Genomic DNA, 18,349 nt, shown 5'->3' with positions numbered 1-18,349 from the left:
CCTTTCCCTCCCACCTCTTGTCTCTGTTTAATGTTAAACTTTTCCTACTGCTCTTTCTCCCTGCTCTGTTCTTAGTTGCTCTCATTATATCAAAGAAGACATTTGGCATTTGTTTTTTAGGGATCGGCTAGCTTCACTTAGCATAATCTGCTCTAATACCATCCATTTCCCTTCAAATTCCATGATTTTGTTATTTTTTAGTGCAGAGTAATACTCCATTGTGTATAAATGCCACATTGTTTTTTATTCATTCATCTATTGAAGGGCATCTGGGTTGGTTCCACAGTCTAGCTATTGTGATTTGTGCTGCTATGAACATCGATGTAACTGTGTCCCTATAATACACTCTTTTAAGGTCTTTGGGGAATAGTCCGAGAAGGGGAATAGCTGGGTCAAATGTGATTCCATTCCCAGCTTTCCCAGGAATCTACATACTGCTTTCCAAATTGGCCGCACCAATTTGCAGTCCCACCAGCAATGTATAAGTGTACCCTTTTCCCCACATCCTCGCCAGCACTTATTGTTGTTTGACTTCCTAATGGCTGCCAATCTTACTGGAGTGAGATGGTATCTTAGTGTGGTTTTGATTTGCATTTCTCTGACTGCTAGAGATGGTGAGCATTTTTTCATGTACTTGTTGATTGATTATATGTTCTCCTCTGAGAAGTGTCTTTTCAGGTTCTTGGCCCATTTGTTGATTGGGTTATTTGATATCTTATTGTTTAATTTTTTGAGTTCTTTGTATACTCTGTATATTAGGGCTCTATCTGAAGTGTGAGGAGTAAAGATTTGTTCCCATGATGTAGGCTCCCTATTTACCTCTCTTATTGTTTCTCTTGCTGAGAAAAAACTTTTTAGTTTAAGTAAATCCCATTTGTTGATTCTTGTTATTAACTCTTGCGCTATGGCTGTCCTATTAAGGAATTTGGAGCAAAAACCCGACAATATGTAAATCGGAGCCAACTTTTTCTTCTATCAGACGCAGAATCTCTTATTTGATATCAAGCTCCTTGATCCATTTTGAGTTAACTTTTGTGCATGGCGAGAGAAGGGGATTCAGTTTCATTTTGTTGCATATGGATTTCCAGTTTTCTTAGCACCATTTGTTGAAGATGCTATCCTTCATCCATTGCATGCTTTAAGCCCATTTATCAAATATAAAATAGTTTTAACTTTTTGGATTGGTCTCTGTGTCCTCTATTTTGTACAATTGGTCCACCTGCCTGTTTTGGAACCAGTACCATGCTGTTTTTGTTACTATTGCTCTGTAGTATAGTTTGAAATCTGGTATCGCTATGCCGCCTGATTCACACTTTCTGCTTAGAGTTGCTTTTGCTATTCGGGGTCTTTTACTTTTTCCATATGAATTTCATGATGCTTTATCTATTTTTTTTTTACAAGAAATGCCATTGGGATTTTGATTGGCATTGCATTAAACCTATAGAGAACTTTTGGTAATATTGCCATTTTGATGATGTTAGTTCTGCCTATCCATGAATAGGGTATATTTTTCCATCTTCTAAGATATTCTTCTATTTCTCTCTTTAGGGTTCTGTAGTTTTTATTGTATAAATCTTTCACCTCATTTGTTAGGTTGATTCCCGAGTATTTTACTTTTTTTGAGGATATTGTGAATGGGTTGTTTTTTCTCATTTCCATTTCAGAAGTTTTGTCACTGATATACAGAAATGCCTTTGATTTATGCGTGTTGATTTTATATCCTGCCACTTTGCTGAATTCATTTATTAGTTCTAGTAGTTTCTTTGTAGACCCTTTGGGTCTTCTAGGTATAGAATCATGTCATCTGAAAATAGGGATAATTTAATTTCTTCTTTACCTATTTTTATGCCTTTAATTTCTTTCATTTGTCTAATTGCTCTGGCCAATGTTTTGAGAACTATATTGAATAGAAGTGGTGATAGAGGGCATCCTTGTCTTGTTCCAGATTTTAGAGGGAATGCCTTCAATTTTTCTCCATTCAGAATGATGGTAGCCTGAGGCTTAGCATAGATAGCTTTTACAATGTTGAGGTAAGTTCCTGTTATCCCTAGTTTTTCTAATGTTTTGAACATAAAGGGATGCTGTACTTTGTCAAATGCTTTTTCTGTGTCTATCGAAGATGATCATATGGTTCTTATCTTTGAGTCTATTGATGTGGTGAATAGCATTTATTGATTTCTGTATATTGAATCATCCTTGCATCCCAGGGATGAATCCTACTTGATCATGCTGCACAATTTTTTTGATGTGTGTTTGTATCCGATTCACCAGAATTTTATTGAGGAATTTTGCATCTAGGTTCATTAGAGATATTGGTCTGTAGTTTTCTTTCTTTGTGGTGTCCTTGTCTGGTTTCAGAATCAGGGTGATGTTGGCCTCATAGAATGAATTTTGAAGAGCTCCCTCTTTTTCTATTTCCTGAAATAACTTGAAAAGTATTGGTATTAATGCTTCTTTAAAGGTTTTGTAAAACTCCACTGTATACCCATCCGGTCCTGGGCTTTTTTTGGTTGGTAATCTTTTGATAGCTTCTTCTATGTCATCCATTGATATTGGTCTGTTCAAATTGTGTGTATCCTCCTGACTCAGTCTGGGCAAATCATATGACTTAAGAAATTTATCGATGATGTCTTCACTATCTTCTATTGTATTGGGATATAGGTTTTCAAAATAATTTCTAATTGTCTTCTGTATTTCTGTAGCATCTGTTGTGATATTGCCTTTTTTATCCCGTATGTTAGTAATTTGAGTTCTCTCTCTTCTTCTCTTCATTAGCATGGCTAAGGGTATGTTGATCTTATCTATTTTTTCGAAGAACCAACTTTTAGTTTTGTCAATTTTTTCAATAGTTTCTTTTGTTTCAATTTCGTTGATTTCCGCTCTGATTTTAATTATTTCTTGCCTTCTGCTACATTTGCTATTGTTTTGCTCTTCCTTTTCTAAGGCTTTGACATGAAGTATGAGCTCATTTACTTGTTGTTTTGTTCTTTTTTTTTGAGGAATTTCCCTCTTAAAACTGCTTTCACTGTGTCCCATAGATTCTGATATGTTGTGTCTGTATTTTCATTTATCTCTAAGAATTTTTTGATTTCCTCCTTTATGTCTTCTGTAACCCATTGATCATTCAGTAACATATTGTTCATTTTCCATGTGATGTAGGATTTTTCCTTCCTTCTTTTATCATTGATTTCCAGTTTCATTCCATTATGATCAGATAAAATGCATGGTATTATCTCCACCCTTTATATTTACTGAGGGTTGCCCTATGGCATAATATATGGTCTATTATTGAGAAGGATCCATGTTCTACTGAGAAAAAAGTATATCCACTTGATGATGGTTGATATATTCTATATACGTCAGTTAAGTCTAGGTTATTGATTGTGATATTGAGTTCTGTAGTTTCTTTATTTAACTTTTGTTTGGAGGATCTGTCCAATGGTGAGAGAGTGTGTTGAAGTCACCCATAATTATTGTGTTGTGGTCTATTTGATTCTTGAACTTGAGGAGAGTTTGTTTTATGAACGTCGCAGCACCCTTATTTGGTGCATAAATATTGATAATTGTTATGTCTTGTTGGTGAATTGTTCCTTTTAACAGTATATAATGTTCTTCCTTATCCCTTTTGATTAACTTAGTCTTGAAGTCGATTTTATTGGATATGAGGATGGCTACCCCTGCTTGCTTACGAGGACCGTGTGTGTGGTATATTTTTTCCCAACCTTTCACCTTCAGACTGTGTATGTCTTTTCCAATCAGATGTGTCTCCTGGAGGCAGCATATTGTTGGATTTGTTTTTTTAGTCCATGTTACCAACCTATGTCGCTTTATTGGAGAGTTTAAGCCATTAATGTTTAGAGTTACTATTGATATATGATTTGTACTTCCAGCTATGTTTGATTATTTATCTTTTTTTTTTAATTTACTTTGTTTCTCCATGATTAGCTTTCCCCCCGCCCTCTGTCTTTACTGAGGTATATCGCACTGTTGGTTTTGGTTATTGTTTTTCATTTCTTGTTCATGTATTATTTTGATCAAGATTCTTTGCAATGCTGGTGTTCTGGCTGCAAATTCTTTTAACTTTTGTTTAACATAAAAGATTTTTATTTCGTTGTCGTACCTGAAGCTTAATTTTGCTGGATACAAAATTCTTGGTTGGCATCCATTGTCTTTCAGTGTTTGAAATACGTTGTTCCAGGATCTTCTCGCTTTCAGCATCTGTGATGAAAAATCCGTTGTTAACCTTATTGGTTTACCCCTGAATGTAATCTGCCTCCTTTCTCTTGTAGCTTTTAATATTTTCTCTTTGTTTTGTATATTGGATATCTTCATAACAATGTGTCTTGACGTTGGTCTACTGTGATTTTGAATGCTCGGTGTCCTGTATGCATTGACAATTTGTATATCCGTTTCCTTTTTTATTTCTGGAAAGGTATCTATAATTATTTCATTCAGCAGGTTGCTCATTCCCTTGGTTTGAATCTCTATACCTTCCTCTATCCCGATGACTCTTAAGTTTGTTTTTTTTATGTTATCCCATATCTCTTGGATGTTTTTCTTGTGATTTTTTACCAGCCTTTCTGAGTTGGCTAGACTCTTTTCAAGATGATATATTTTGTCTTCATTATCTAACGTTCTGGCTTCTACTTGCTCTACTCTGTTAGTGATACTCTCATTTGAGTTTTAAATTTGGTTTATAGTTTCCTTCATTTCTAGAATTATTGTTTGATTTTTTTAATAATCTCTATCTCCTGATAAAGATGCTTATTTGCTTCTTTTATCTGTTTATGTAATTCATTTTCAATGTGTTCTTTCACTGTTTAACTTTGCTGTCTCATATCCTCTTTAAGATTCCATTCCATATATCTAAGGTATTCCTTGATTCTTTATTTGGCCATTTTTCTGATGCCTCTAGGTCCTCCTGAATATTTAGGCTGTCCTGCTCACTTGGTATTAACCTCCGCAGGGTCAGAAGGGACAACCAGTTGTTTCAGTGAGATCGTTTAGTGCTGAGTCACAGCGGTTTGCCTGAGAGACACAGGCGAACAGGAGCATTAATTCAGCCTATCCGGGCTCAGTGCATGTTCTGAGAGGCCCAGACTGTTTGCCCCAGATCCACGTCAGCTCAGCATTACCTAGTGATCCTGAGCAAACAGCCTTTAGATGGCTTACGACTCCCTATGCCCGCACAGCTGAAGAGGTCAGAGACTTGATCTCTCCGTGCCCTCCGCCATGTTGGATCTCTGAGTCAGCCTCCTTATATCAGAAGAAACATTTGGCATTTATTTTTTTGGGATTGGCTAACTTCACTTAGCATTATCTTCTCCAATACCATCCATTTACCTGAAAATGCCATGATTCTGTTCTCTTTTATTGCCAAGTAAAATTCCATTGTGTATATATGCCACATTTTTTTATCCATTCATCTACTGAAGGACATCTAGATTAGCTCCACAGTTTAGCTAGTGTGAATTGTGCTGCTATGTGGCTCTGTCCCTGTAGTATGCTGTTTTTAAGTCTTTCGGTTATAGACCAAGGAGAGGGATAGCTGGGTCAAATGGTGGTTCCATTCCCAGATTTCTAAGGAATCTCCATACTGCTTTCCATATTGGCTGCACCAATTTGCAGTCCCACCAGCTATGTAAGAGTGTACCTTTTTCCCCACATCCTCACCAACAGTTATTGTTGTTTGTCTTTATAAGAGCTTCCCTTCTGACTGGAGTGAGATGATATCTTAGAATAGTTTTGAATTTGCATTTCTCTAATTGCTAGAGATAATGAACATTTTTTTATATATATGTTGATTGATTGTATATCCTCTTCTGAGAAGTGTCTGATGATGTCTTTGGCCCATTTGTTGATTGGGTTGTTTTTTGGGTGCTTACCTTTTTGAGTTCATTATATATCTTAGAGATTAGTGCTCTATCTGATATGTGAGGGGTCAAAATTTGCTCCCAGGATGTCAGTTCTCTGTTCACTTCACAGATTGTTTCTTTTGCTGAAAGGAAACTTTTTAGTTTGATTCCATCCCATTTATTGATTCTTGGTTTTAATTCTTGCACTCTAGGAGTCTTGTTAAGGAAGTTGGAGCCTAATCCCACATGATGAAGATCAGGGCCTACTTTTTCTTCTATTAGACGCAGAGTCTCTGGTTTAATTCCTAGGTCCCTGATCCACTTTGAGTTGAGTTTTGTGCATGTACAGAATAGAGGACACAGAGACTAACCCATAAAATTACAATTATCTTATATTAGACAAAGTTGCCAAAAACACGCATTGGAGAAAAGATAGCCTCTTCAACAAATGATGCTGGGAAAACTGGAAATGCACATGCAAAAAAATGAGGGAGCTTCTTTAAGCTACTTCTAAGTGAAGAAAATATTTGGGGAAGAATTAAAGTCATCATGTTTATGAAGTTAATTGCTTCAAGATTCACTAAGTTTAAAAGAGTACATCAAATTAGATTAAAATTGCATGTCTATATATTGGGAGTTCTTCCAGGAAAGGACCATGTCATATTCATCTCTGTAGCCCATGAAGGCTGACTTGCCAGTTTGCTTATCTATCTCTTTCTTGGGCAGGGATTTATGTGAGTATAGAATCCTTGTCCTTCACATCTGTTTTTTAAAATGTTCTTTTAATAACTGCCTATTAAACAATTGAACCAGTTGCTTTCATAGGTCTTTACATTTTTCTTTTGAAATGTAACATATTCAATAATATCTCAGGGTATAATTCCCCTTCAGTTTGTAGTTACACATATGTAAGAATGTATTTGAAGCCAGGCATGGGTGCATGCCTGTAATCCCAGCAGTTTGAGAGGCTGAGGCAGGAGGATCACAACTTCAAAACCAGCCTCCGCAAAAGTGAGACCCTAAGAAACTAAGTGAGACCCTGTCTCTAAATAAAATACAAAATAGGGCAGGGGTTGTGGCTCAGTGGTCAAGTGCCCCTGAATTCAATCCTTGACAAACCCCCACCCCCAAATACCAACCACCAAAAAAAAAAAAAAAACGTATTTGAGAGAGATAAGTTTTAGTAAAAAAGTCTGATTGGGGGTGGGACCAATAGCCAAAGAAATTGTAATTTTGTAATATTTTAACTTGCTAAATGTATAGGTTATTTAAATTATTACACTGTTGTCATTTGAATGACAGATTGTTGGAGTTTAAGGGGAGGAATATATTCTCCAGCCAAGTGATTGGATCTGTCGGCAGCTGAGGTGATTTACCAAAGGTCCACAGGATTCAGCTATCAAAAGGACAAGACGTTGTACTGAAAAATTATCCCCATGCCCCACCCATGGCTGAAGTTACAGCAACAATAGATAGCAATGGCTAATTTCAGAAGATCAAATTACCACTGTTTTAATGAAGATAGGCAATATGATTAGAAAATACCTGTTCCACAAAGAAAAATAGTCACTGAACAATGATTATTCCTGTGCTTGATTATTATTGTTGCTGTTCAAGGCCAAAAGGATCACAGACCATTTGACTCCGAAAACTCTCAACACTGACATGGAAAATAATATTGTTTTGAATTCAACTAGAACCAGATCAGTTCCTTAGCAGATAAACCCATCAAAGAAAACTCACATTGAATTGTATTTTTAAATGGATGTTTTTGTTTTTGTTTTATTGAAAACAGTAGCTATTCAACATCTTGAATGGTTCAATAACAACACTGATTTGAAAGCCCATATATTCTACTTCTTTTTAGTACATCCCTTCTTTAGCAAAGCTCCTTAACATTACACATCTCTACAGTTTGCAGTGTTTTTTTCTGAAATTAGACATCTGATTATTTTTGCACCCTTGAGCTGAGGGTATTATCTGAACAACACAAGTATAGGAAGGCTCAGAAAACTTAAGAGACTAAACTCTATTTGAAATCAAGGTCTTATACTGGAAGTCTGAAGTTTTCTTTATCATTTCACTTCTTCCTTAACACAATTCTTTTTAATGCATGTTTCAAAATACAGTGGTATTTTTTAAAATCATATAAACCTATAAATTTGTGGCCAGACTCTGATTGCAATAAACTTTAAGAGCACATTTTTTTTTCTCCTCAGAATGTTAATAAAGCTAGTGACAAGTGTATGGTTTAACTTGAAAATGATAACCTGTCAAAATGAGCACCACACATTAGTGGTGTAGAACACACATCCAATAAAAGCCAGCTTATTTGTTTAAATGGTAATGCTCAGCATTTTCATTTTTGCTTCCACCTGTAACAACAAATTTCCTCTCCCCCCAAATGCCTGGCAACTACACAAACTGAAGTTAAACTACGTGGCTATTAAGTAGGCCATTACTATCTAGGGGTTGGAGACGGTGCCCACTGAAGTGAGCAAGGAGATGTGGGGTAGTAAATACTAGCTTCATAAAGTCCCTAAAACACTTAATTAATGAAAACCAAACATGGATAAAACCAATTTACCCTGATTTACAGACTCCCTTCATCTGGAAACAGCTGCTTAATGCTCTTCTTAAAAACACAGCTTGCTTCTTTCAGTATTAACAAGCTATTATTGTGAGTTATGTCTTTCTTTCAGTATATAAATTCACTTAAAGCCAACACAGAGAAGTTTATAAAATGTAAGCTTCATGTTGTTTTAACGTACGCTGCAAGTTTTTTTTTTTCTTATTTTGTTTTTTTTCTCAAACTTTGACAGTTTTGATGAAAAGCATCACTCTTTGACTCTTGTAAATTTAACTTTTTGCTTCTTGGTTGCCTTATTTTATGATGTTGGAATGACTCCTGCTTTTTAAAAAAAATATGTGAGTCATTATGAACACAAACTGGTAACATGGATGAGGTCTCAGAGACCACGAGTTTCTGTGTTAGACCTGGGCTCCCCCTTTTCCTCATTCTTTCTCTTTCTTTCTTTCTTTTTTTTTGTTTAAGTGGGATTTTATGCATTTATTAAAATATCATTTTTACAAATCATTTATTTATTTTCATTGGTTTCTGTTAGTTATGCATGTCAGTAGAATTCATTTTTATAAAATACTAAAGTGTAGAGTGTATTATATTCCAGAGGATATACTTACTATATGGTAAGATTCACTGTGATATATTCATGTATGTCCATAGGAAAGTTATGCCAGATTCATTCCACTCTCTTTCCTTTTCCCATCCTTCCTCCCTTCCCTTCAATCCCCATTGTCTGCTCCACTGAACTTCTATCTCCCACCCCCTGATTGTGGTTTAGCTTCCACATATCAGTGAAAACATTCCACTTTTGGTATCTGGAACTGGTGTCTTTTACTTAGCATGATAGTCTACAGATCCATCCATTTACTGACAGGCAAATATCTTAAGTCATTCTTGATATAATCTTATACAAGTATAGCAGTAATTCCAGAAAAATCTGTGAGGGTTAGAAAGTTGTCAGATGGGTGAAGAAATTTATATTTGTTGAGACTCATCTGAAAGGCTGGAATTAGCTGTATATAGATACACACACAGTCAGACCCATCAACTTCCTAGAGATTTCTAGCTTGGACATTCTGAACATGGAAAAAAACAATTGTTCCATTGTTTTGCCCGAAGCTCTGCGTTTTTATTATTTGAAAACTAATAGCTTAATATTAATTGCTTTGCTGACTTCCCTTAACAAACAAAACAATGCTGAAGCTAAATAAGAGGTGTTAGAAGTTAATTCATGATAAAAACATTTTTTTGTTCATAGCAAGCTGACAACGGAATAAAGAATTTTTTTAAGAGTTAACATAACCATTTCCATCATCACCTTCTCTCTTTTTTCTTTCTTCATAACCATTCTGAAATGAGGTGATTTTATTTCTCTCCATTAATCTTTACTTTTGATTTGACAGTAAAATATATCAAGCTTAAAGCTTCTTAGTATATGAATATTAAACTATAATATGAGATACTAATTGGAGAAGTTACCATCACTGTTTATGCTTCAATACAGCATCTTAAGAAATAGGGTAGGAACAAAAACTCTTTAAAAATAAAGAAAAAAACCCTAAATTTCCTTTCCCTACAAATGAAGAAACTCTGAAACACCTGTGAAGAGTGCTTAATAAATATATAAAGGGAGCATGTTTATTTTTCTACTTGCACTTACATTATTTGATTTTCATGTAATTATCATGAGACTGAACAAAAATACATATAAAAATACATTAAAAAAGTTCTATTTGATTCAAATTTTAAATTACAAATCTCAGATCATTTTTAAAAATAGCTATTGTCTCTTAAGTAAATGAAAACATAAGAGAGTTTGGTTGTGTACAGAGCAGGACCACTGAAAGAATAAGAAGTTACTGAATTAACAAAAGCTTTTTCATGGACTATTTGGTAATGGGTATAAGTTTTCATATGCACTTAAAACATTAGTACTTGTTTCACAACTGAAATCTCTTTTATATGCTCTCTCTAGCCACAGGGTGGTTACACATCTGTCCCCACTTTTCTTTCCTCTGGTAAGCTCTATTTTTATTGCAGATGTCAAATCCTCTGACTTTTGTCTGGAAACTACCTCCCTTTCCCAAATCATTGAGCTTCTTCTGCTCTTATTTCCTGGTGCCTGCCATTCATTACATTTATTTCTGATGTGTGCTGTAACTGAACTTGGCCATGTAGGCACCGTAATGCCTACCTTCCACCTGGACTCAAAGTACCACGAGGGCAAGAGTTGGCTCTACCAACTTTTTCCATTTTATCCCCAGAGCTTAGCAGAATTCCTGGCAGATACTAGTAAGAACTCAAAAATGTCTAAGGAGCAGACAAGTAATGAGAATGGAAATCCCTGAAAAATACCATATCACATATAAAACCATAAATATGGGTGTTGAATGCAAGAGAGTTGTCCTACTCTTCATTTTGGAGATAATGTTGGGGGAAATGTGAATGTGGGATTGGAGGAGGTTATTGGAAGCAGGGAGATGAGTTAGAAAGCCCTGGTCTCACTGAGAAGATAGGTATGTGGATTGAACTGGGACAGAGAAGAGACGATAGGTCTCTTGTGATTCTGGCACACCTCCCTTTAGTTTCAGAGGGTCTTTGATGTGTTTTCCAGGTTGATCGCCAGCCTCAGTTTATTCAAGGCTACCGAGTAATGTATGGTCAGACTTCAGGCCTACAAGCCACCTCCTCATGGCAGAATTTAGATGCCAAAGTCCCAACTGAGCGAAGTGCTTTCTTAGTCAATCTGAAAAAAGGAGTCACTTATGAAATTAAAGTCCGACCATATTTTAATGAGTTCCAAGGAATGGATAGTGAATCTAAAACAGTCCGTACTACTGAAGAAGGTGAGTATCCCAATTTGTAATGTAAACCAAACTTATACTATGAATAAACCAACTTCTCTTACAGTTCTATTTTAGTATATTCCTTAGAAAACTAGACAGAGAACATTTAAAGATATATGGGCTGCGGTTGTAGTTCAGTGTAGAACACTTGCCTAGCATGTGAGGCACTGGGTTGAATCCTCAAAACAACATATAAATAAATAAAACAAAGGTCCATTGAAAACTAAAAAGTTATTAAAAAAAGAAAAAATATATAGTAGGCACTCTCATTTTTCTCTTTGTATTAGGAGAATTGTACAGAATCTGACAAAAATGAATATAAAAATATAAATAGATTCTGAATTTAAATTCTTCTTAAACATTTGAACCAAGTTTTATATGTTTCTGTGCCCTTGATTTTGATTGCAGCATATTTCCATATATTTATGTGGGTGCAGTTCATTAGGGACAGACTATAGAAAATACAAGATCACAGGTTATTCACAATGACTACTCCTTTTTTAATGTAGTAGAATGTGATATTTTCTTTTCTCAGCCATTTTCTACTGTGGGCATTGCCAGTCTGAAACATAAGCTCTGATTTGGAAGGTCACTTTCATGTTTGTAATACGTTTCTTCTTAGGAAAATTCTTGCCTTCTCTCTAGTTTTGAAAATTTTTTTACCCACAGATACTTTAAAGTCAATCAATGATGGACCTAAGATTGATATAGGTTTCAACTAGTCCATTTATAAAGTCTCCTTCAGTAAGCCAGAGACTTATAATGAATATTGCTATTAAAATAAAAATGCGGGATGACAAAACAAATCCCCCTTTTTGTTTTTATACTAATTTTATGTGCACCAATCCTAACAAAAACCTTTTGTCTAAATGTATGTTATGCAAAGAGATATTTTTAAAAAGGCTTTAAGAAAATGTATATTGTTTGCTTATACTGACCGGTATGTCTGACCAGAGAAATTTTATAAAATATAAATTTTCTATAATATAATACAGAGCAAAAATAGAATGTTCACATTAGTTTACAGTGTGATCCACAGGCAGGGGCACAAAGCCTTATTTTAAAGGCACATTTGCTTTACTTTTAGGATATGAAAAGAAAATGCAAGATTGATAAAAATTGGTAGTATTTTCTCCAGCATTAAATTTTTACCATATCTTGCAAGTGTAGTACTAATGAGCAGGGTGGATAACTCCAATACAGAAGATCACATTGGAATCCTCCCTCCGAAAGTCATTTTCACTGCAGTTAGGCTTTTCCTCTGGCCTAGACATTTGTCACCATTCAGTGTACATTCATCTCTGATTTCTGTGGCCTTGTGAAGGTAACAAATGGAACTCAGCTGGGCTATGTCTGGGAATGATGAGCAGCGATTTGGGTTCTTTCACATCTGTACAAAGAAGCTGAGTACCAGAATAAATGACCTGTCAGGAAGCAGGCCTGGTGTTCTTGCCAAGCCAGCAGTAAGGAGAATGAAAAGCCAGTTTCAAAAGTGTTATTTTTCAGTGCAGTCTACTTACTAACTACAAGGCTGGTAGAAAAGTGGTCAGATTGATGTCATCATACCCTCTTTTACAGCAATATTGTCACATAGAGGAATAGGAAAAGAGCAATATTGTATTATCACATGTCTGTGTACATCCTATATCTCAATGTAAATATGATCATTTCTCAATGAAATTTATGTCCTGACAACTTTGCCAAACATGGGAAAAACCTTATCAATGGGTCTTCAAAATATGTTTTAGATACGATTTTTAAGGGACTAAACTGTGCAGAATATAAAAGCATTGATGGTTTTATATAAAAATCCTTTAATGTCATAAAATTCTTTGTTTTCTAATTATCAAGGAATTTTTATGTAGAATCCTTATTATGCTTTCTCTACATTTGGTTTAAATTCAGAGATTCACTGAAAATAAAGGAGTATTTTTCTGCAAAATTAATATTTCTTAACTCTCAGATGCACCGTATGGAATATGCTTAGTCTAAATTCAGGAAAACCTTCGTGCTTCCTATTTCTCAGTACAGTGGTAATTAGTTATAGGAGAAACTATAAAGAAAAAGAGTTTTTGTTGGAAATCAAAATCTGACTACTTCACATTTGACCCAACATGAACCTGTTTTCATATTTATCATCATAGTCTCTTGCCCATCCATATAAAATCAGTTTTAAATCTTAAATTATGGGTCAGTTTATGAGAGTCAATTATTGTTCCCAGTGTGAAAGGATTGTTTTTCTTTGGTGGTGAAATTTATATCTGTGTTTCTGTTTTTATTTACTAAACACAATCGAAAACAATATTTTTTAAAAGACTGTCAATAATCCCACTATTCAAAAATAATATCTCATAAAATTTTGATATATATTCTCTCAAAATAATTTTGGTTGGAAGCTATGATTTTATTTTTCAGAAACATGGTCTATTAGAATTGAAATAATCAAATTCTTAAAACAGATGTACCTGGTTCAAATCCTGACTTACCATTTAACTTTTTTTTTTTGGTAAGGGAGTTCCAGGAATTTAACTCAGGACACTCAACCACTAAGTCATATCCCAAGCCTTGCTTTGTATTTTACTTAGAAATTGGATCTCACTGAGTTGCTTAGGGCCTAGCTTTTGCAGGGGTTAGCTTTGAACTTTTGATCACCCTGCCTCAGACTCCCAAGCTGCTGTGATTACTGGCATGTGCCACCATGCCTGGCTTCATTTGACTGTGATAAATTTCTTACAGTAGATCATTTCCTTTTCTGTGAAATTAAGAGTTACTTCTACCCACTGAGGTTATGGTGATAATGAAAATTGACATTTTGGTGCTGGGCATATAAAAACCACTCATTAGCATGTTAACTGTTAAATTTATTATTTAGTGCATGTTTCCCCACCTGTTGTATTTGCTTTAATTTTTTTATTGAGTTTAATGACTGAATTCTCAAAAAAAAATTGTCACTGTTAAATGCTATATACAGATTTAGAAGTACTGGAAGCCAGAATGTCATTGGTCTTGCCTTTCTATTAATATTTTGTAAGCAATGCTAATGTACACTGAGACTCAAAGACTGCATTTTTCCTAATTACTCCCTCTGCAGCCCCAAGTGCCCCTCCACAATCTGTCACTGTGCTGACAGTCGGAAGCCACAATAGCACAAGCATTAGTGTTTCCTGGGATCCTCCTCCTCCAGATCACCAGAATGGAATAATCCAAGAGTACAAGGTAGGGCCTGCATGAAGAAGAAAGGTTTATGGATAGTTTTTTGGAGAAAGTTCAGTGTCATATGAGAAAGAGACAGCTCTAAATATTCTCTTATTCATTTAAAGTGTGAAGTGGTTATACCTTTGTATGACAGGTAAGGAAACAAATGCATCAGGAATCACAACTTAATTTTAAGATTAGACACATAACTGAGTTGAGCAAAAAACCTACAACAGTGGAATGATTTTCTATATGGTATGATCCAGGAACCAAGGATTTAAAGGGATGGGGATAGATGTAGGTAATAAAGAGGTCATCCCAGAAATTGCCTGCATGATTATTATTAAATTCTATGTAAGGGACTTAGGGCAGCTGTTTTAAATCTGGTTCTCAAGAAATGGAGAGAGATTTTGGATTTAGAGTGGATAAGGTAGGAATAGAAGATGGCAACACCAACTTGATCTCTATATTCTGCTTTTATTTATTAAGATTTTGAAAGATATTTCCCTTGCGGCGGGGGGAAGGTGACCATTAAAACATCAAATTAAAAAAAAAAACTTAAAAAAGTTTTGTCTCTTTTATTAATTGATAAACTTGTTGCTATTTAGAAAGAGTATCTGTTGTTTTATCCTCATCCTTGATGTTTAAGACACAGGCCATGTCTAAGGATTCAAAATAAAATTTTATCTAATTGATATGATTAAACCATGGATGAGTGTAAAACTTCTCACTAAACTTTGTAAAATTTCAAATCTGTGTTGCTGTTAGGAAATATTTCTAGAATTTTGAAAACAACTTATGCAATAAAAATAATATAATAAAGAACACCTCACTTTGCTTCAGAAATCCATAATTGGTATGTGAAATAAAGTTGAAATAGTTCACTCAAAAGATTGCTGATTGAATTTTATCTCTAAAAATATCCTATATTTTAAATAGAACTGTATTAATTTGAAGGTCAACTTGGAAGCACATGAATGCACTAAAGCATAAGGTTTTATTTTAAAATGATTAACATCACTTTATCAGCAAACATTCTAAAAAAGTATAAGAATAAATGCCTTCATAATAGGATAGTTTTGTACATTCTCAAGTTTTAAAATATTAGAACATTGTTTGAACACTAGATAATTAATCACTATGGTGTATATATGTGTGTGTGTGCATGTCTGTGATTTAATTCGGTGAGGAATTTGCTTTAGGACCATCTAGGTCTGAATACCCTAAATTTACTTTCAATTAAATTTTGATAAATTTATTTACAACATGATGAATGTTTTTCATAAATTATAAAATTTTCCACTCATTATAAATCTGTCATATTTTATTAGCAAATTGTATACATAGATGAGTGATAAATATTCTTTTGCTGGGAACACAGATGTCAGATATAAATATGGAACAGGATGCACAATAATTATTTTGCTAAAAGAATTCAGGGGCTTACCTGTTTCAGAAACAAACCTTATGTATTCCTACATGTTCATCTATATGTAGATTATGAAGTATAATATGAATTAAAATAAAGATATGCAGCAGAACTATTTTACAATTACAGTTTTTCATATCCCTAAAGAAAATATGATCTAAAGTATGATTTCTTCTTGGAGTAAAGACCTAGGTGCTTTAACATCAGTGTCTACAGTATTTAACCATTTTATTTTCGTGTGTGTCATATGTGTCTCTGTGTGTGTGTGTGTGTATGTGTGTGTGTGTGTGTGTGTGTATGTATTCATCAATATAAAGATTTATTGGTGTCAATGTAAATATTGGCTTTAATCTCATTTTAGTCAATACCTATAACTTAGGTCAATTAATCTCACTGACTACTTCTGTGTAAGTTAATATTTTCTTTAATGAAATATAAATTACTTAGATGTATATCTATATGCCTTAGACATTATAATTCATAGCCATCATATTTTAAATAGGTTATATGCACAATAAATTTTGATAAATTAAGTGGAAAAAAGTATGTGTTTTTATATGTACCAAAATGCTATTTCCAACTAAAGACCATTTTCTATATAGGTGTTAAAGGAATCATTGTTTGTTATAGATTATTTATCATAATTCCTTGATGATATATATATATATATATATATATATATGTATGTATATATATATATATATATATATATAGTTTGAATGTTGAATAGTTGTATTTTCTTTTATTGTTCTTCCTTTAATTCACACATATACATAAAATGCAGGAGTTGGACTTTGGGAAATGTCATTCACAAACATTTCTGGGAGACCAGAAATTAGACTGGTCACAATTAAAAATATTTAATCAATTATAGTCATTCAGTTACCACAAATGGGATTTTCATATTTATGTGTTTTCACTTTCCCTTTGTGTAGATCTGGTGTCTGGGAAATGAAACACGATTCCATATCAACAAAACTGTGGACGCAGCCATTCGGTCGGTAATAATTGGTGAATTATTCCCAGGTATTCAATACCGGGTTGAGTTTGCGGCTAGTACCAGCTCCGGGGTTGGAGTAAAAAGTGAACCACAGCCAATAATAATTGGTGAGTATCGATGTAGGTGCTAAATACTTCAGCATTATTCAACTGACAACAATGTAGATTGGTTTCAGTCTACATCTTAACATATCATATGTTCATATGATATGAACATACCATATGGGCAAATGACTGAGTAGGATTTCCTACAAAATGATATAAGTTCTTGTGCTCTTAAGATGCCCACCAGCCTCTTGAATCTATAATCATTATGAGTTTAAAAGCTGAAAGGTATTTGAAAATTATTTTTAATCACTAGCTTCATTTGTAATTTTGGTGTCACTGAAATATTAAGTAACTGAAAGGAGTGCATCGTGTCTCAAATCTACATGCTTCTTAGCCAGAAAAATGTCAAAAATTAATCAGAACCAGGCCAAAGAAACTTAGTAATCCAAATATACTATCCCAAAGAAATTCGTGTTAAATCTACTTCCATCATTGCATGGAACTCTTCTCTATCAGCATAGATTATATTTGTCTGCTCTTGAAGTGTATATAAATGGGATCATGCAGAATATGATATGTTATGTCTGGTTTCTTTCACGAAGCTTCAGTTTTTTTGATGATTCAACCATGTATGTATTATGCAATTCACATGTTTTGCTGCTGAGCAGGATTCAGTTCTATGAATAAGCTGTATTTTGTTTATCTGCTTTTCTTTTGGGAGAATGAACATTTTTCTGTAAGCCTTTACAAGGACACATACTTTCATTTCCTTTGGAGAAACACCTTGGAGAGGAATTTGTGGGTAATAGGGCTTTATAGTTTTGACTTTATAAGAAACTGCTAAACAGTTTCCACAATTTCAAATTTTAAAATTTAATACTCCCAGCAGCAAGGAAAAGGACTGTCAGTTTCTCTGCATTATCACCAACATTTGACGTTGCCAGCCTTTGAAAATTTAGCATTCAAGTGTATGTAAAACAGTAACATCCTTGTGATTTTACCTTGAATTTTTTTAATGATTAATGATCTCAAGCAACTTTATATGTGCTTCCTAGCTGTTTGCAGATTTTGTTTTGTAATTTTGCCAGGTCTTTGCCTCTCTAAACTTGGATTGTTTCTTGCTACTCCTTGGGGAGAGTTGTTTTTAAATTCTAGAGATAGATAGATAGATAGATAGATAGATAGATAGATAGATAGACAGGCAGACACACACACACAAATATATATCTCACAAACATTTTCTCCTAATCCATTACTTTATATTTATTTTCTTAATGTATTTTGATGAACAAAAGTCTTAAATTTTAATGAAGTATAACTTATCATAATATTTTTCATATTTATTGTTCCTAAGAAATTGTGTTCTACTTCTAGATATTGACGACATTATCTC

The 18,349-nt window shown here is 34.2% G+C and overlaps 1 protein-coding gene across 1 annotated transcript in view; it reads left to right on the top strand.

The window, feature by feature from the left end:
- Positions 1 to 18,349, top strand: part of LOC143386198 (roundabout homolog 2-like) — a 144,572-nt gene that overhangs the window by 61,261 nt on the left and 64,962 nt on the right. The window contains 3 exon segments of the mRNA XM_076841450.1: positions 11,054 to 11,285; positions 14,377 to 14,501; positions 16,845 to 17,016. Of these exon segments, the coding sequence (XP_076697565.1) occupies positions 11,054 to 11,285; positions 14,377 to 14,501; positions 16,845 to 17,016 (529 nt within the window).

The sequence above is a fragment of the Callospermophilus lateralis genome, unplaced genomic scaffold (genome assembly GCF_048772815.1).
Source record: "Callospermophilus lateralis isolate mCalLat2 unplaced genomic scaffold, mCalLat2.hap1 Scaffold_831, whole genome shotgun sequence".
Taxonomy (NCBI): Eukaryota; Metazoa; Chordata; class Mammalia; order Rodentia; family Sciuridae; genus Callospermophilus; species Callospermophilus lateralis.
The sequence above is the reverse complement of the archived record's forward strand: the minus strand, read 5'-3'. Positions and strand labels throughout refer to the sequence as shown.